Raw genomic sequence first — 2,546 nt, forward strand, 5'->3', positions numbered from 1 at the left:
GATGCGTAATAATTGCAAGCGTGATTGATCGATGCGCTCTATCGATATTTATTTTGTTTTATTTTTTTTATTATTCTTTTTTTCATTTTAGAAATTTATGCTCGATGAATGCCTTCGTCTCGGTGTATCGAGATTTATCCTTTTATTTCTCGCGTTTTTGTAATGTTATTGTGATATTGCGCGTATATTGTTCTTTTTTTTTTTTTTTCTTTTTTTGTTATTGTCGTAATAGCAGAGATTCGCAAAGTATTGATTTGAATAATGGAAGGATGATTCAACGAAAATATGTTGTTACGGAATTGATTAGTCGAATATTCGCTCGTCGCGTGAAAATTATTCGCCCGTTTAATGTTAAACGTTTATGGGCCGCGTATATCAATTCGGAAAATGTCTTTAATTTATCTCGTGCGTCGATATTTCACAAACTATTCGTAACTATTTGTATTAAAAAAATTTCCGTTCTTTTCGGAAAAAATTAATCGTTCGGAAATGTAATTTTTTTTTCCTTTTTTTTTTGAGAAAAATCGTTTCTACGCGGTTAGATTTATCGAAGATAAAACATCGATTAAAACATTCCATTATTCCATTCTGAGCTTCGCTTAATCAAACACTCGTAAAAGCTTAATGCGATCAAATTTACTAAATTCTCGCGTGTTTGCACTATCGATATGTTTGTTCTAATAAGATTACTCTTACCCAAGAAAAATAGTATTTTAAATGTAGAACATTCTTTAAAAGCTTTATCGCGTATATAATAAGATACAATTTCTTAATTTCTACCGATTTTTGAAAAAAGTGTCGAAAGTAGAAATAATTATCATTCCAATCAACGTTGTTATAAATTATTCTCAAGATCTAAAGATTTTCGAAACGAAAAAATTCTTTCGAATTCTAATCAGAGAAAAGAAAGAAGAAAATTTCATAAATTCCATTTATCATCGCTTTAACGGAATACGAAAATTCTCAAAACATACAACAAGTATTGATTCCTAAAAATCTCTATCATTTTAACTACCATCGTCTCTTGAATCATTCTCAAAAATTCCTTTTCCTTGCACGAAAAAAAAGAAAGAAAGAAAAAAAAAGTTCCTATAGATCCTCAAAAAATTCACAAACCTAAGCAGAATGAACGAAAACTCGAGAGAGAAGAATAATCAAATCAAATATCGTTCCAATTACAATCGTGATAAATTATTCTCAAATTAATTTTCCTTTTCTTGCACGAAAACGAAAAAAGAGAGAAAGAAAAAAATGTTTGAAATCTTTAGACAGATCCGAAAAAATGTTCACAAATCAGAATGGAGAGAGAAGAGTAACGGCGCATATATATCATTCCGTCTAAGCCTAACCTTACCGTCGTGAATTATACTCGAAATTATACTCTTTTTCTCGATTTCGAGAAGGAAGAGAGGAAAGAAAAAGAAGAAAAAGAAAGAAAGAAAGGTCTCTCACGTATAGGGAGAAATTTCATTTCAAAGCGAAATAGAATGGGGAAAATTCTCACCGTTCCAGCTCCTCCGAGTACTCGATCTTGTCCCTGATGGAGCTGGTCAAGCTGTACGCGGACTTCTTCCTGCTCCCTCCATTGATCCTCCCGTTCTCGAGATCGAACTTGTGCTGCGGTATATTCTCCGAGCTGCCGTAGTTGCTCCCTCCGTGCTGCAATATCGATTTGCCACGTCCCTGATCCGAGTTATGCTCCGAGCTCGCGCTTATGCGCCGATGATGATCGAACGTAGGATTATCCATGCCTAGTATCTGATCGCTAATGGAGACGCGCCTCTTGGCCAATTCCTCGCTCGACCTGTTCGTCCTTCCGCTCATGTCCATATCCATATCTCGCCCTTCCTTCCTCCGGATAATCGGGGGGGAGGTTGGATATAACCTGCCCAAGATCGCGCGTTTACGCGCCGATTCGACGTCTGTGCGCCTCTTTTGTTCCAGAGAGAGAGAGAAAAAAAATCGATTTTATCGACCTCCACGACGAGACTCGACGCGAACGATCGAATCGAGTCGCGTCTGGACGAAGATGGAGAACACAGAAGACGGAGATCGATGGTCGAAACGACGATTACACGGCATCGGTATTCCGACCGATCATCGCATGAATACGGGTTACGGCTCGTCCAACGGATTCAACGAGTTCGCCGCTCGAAGGGACGGTGGTGCGATTCAACTCGAATCCATGTACACGCGCGGCGTAGAGAAATCGGAGTTGGAAAGAGGAAAAAGATCTCTTCTCGATCTTTCGAAAATTTCGAACAGGAAAAAGAAGAAAAAGAGGAGAAACAATTCACAAAACCGACAAAATCAATTCGAATTCGGACGATGCGATAGACGACACGGCGGAACCGCGAAAGAAGAGGTTAGTCGCGCGGGATCAGCTTTCCACGATTGACTGGCGATCACGGCTCGATCACGTCTCCTGTTTCGATCGTTGACAGCGCGCCGTGAGCGATCGCGTGACGATGACTCCGAGAAAGTCGAAACTCCGATGATCCCCCGCCGATGATCGGTCGATCACGCGGCCCGATAGCGGCCCGATC

The 2,546-nt window shown here is 39.7% G+C and overlaps 1 protein-coding gene across 1 annotated transcript in view; it reads right to left on the reverse strand.

The window, feature by feature from the left end:
- The window catches only part of LOC102680323 (sodium/hydrogen exchanger 9B2), a 97,015-nt gene that overhangs the window by 93,229 nt on the left and 1,240 nt on the right, over positions 1-2,546 (reverse strand). The window contains exon 2 of the mRNA XM_006607140.2: positions 1,505-1,885. Coding sequence (XP_006607203.1) covers positions 1,505-1,836 — 332 coding nt within the window. The 5' untranslated portion in view covers positions 1,837-1,885. The remainder of the gene's footprint in view (positions 1-1,504; positions 1,886-2,546) is intronic.

The sequence above is a fragment of the Apis dorsata genome, unplaced genomic scaffold (genome assembly GCF_000469605.1).
Source record: "Apis dorsata unplaced genomic scaffold, Apis dorsata 1.3 scaffold_2, whole genome shotgun sequence".
Lineage (NCBI taxonomy): Eukaryota > Metazoa > Arthropoda > Insecta > Hymenoptera > Apidae > Apis > Apis dorsata.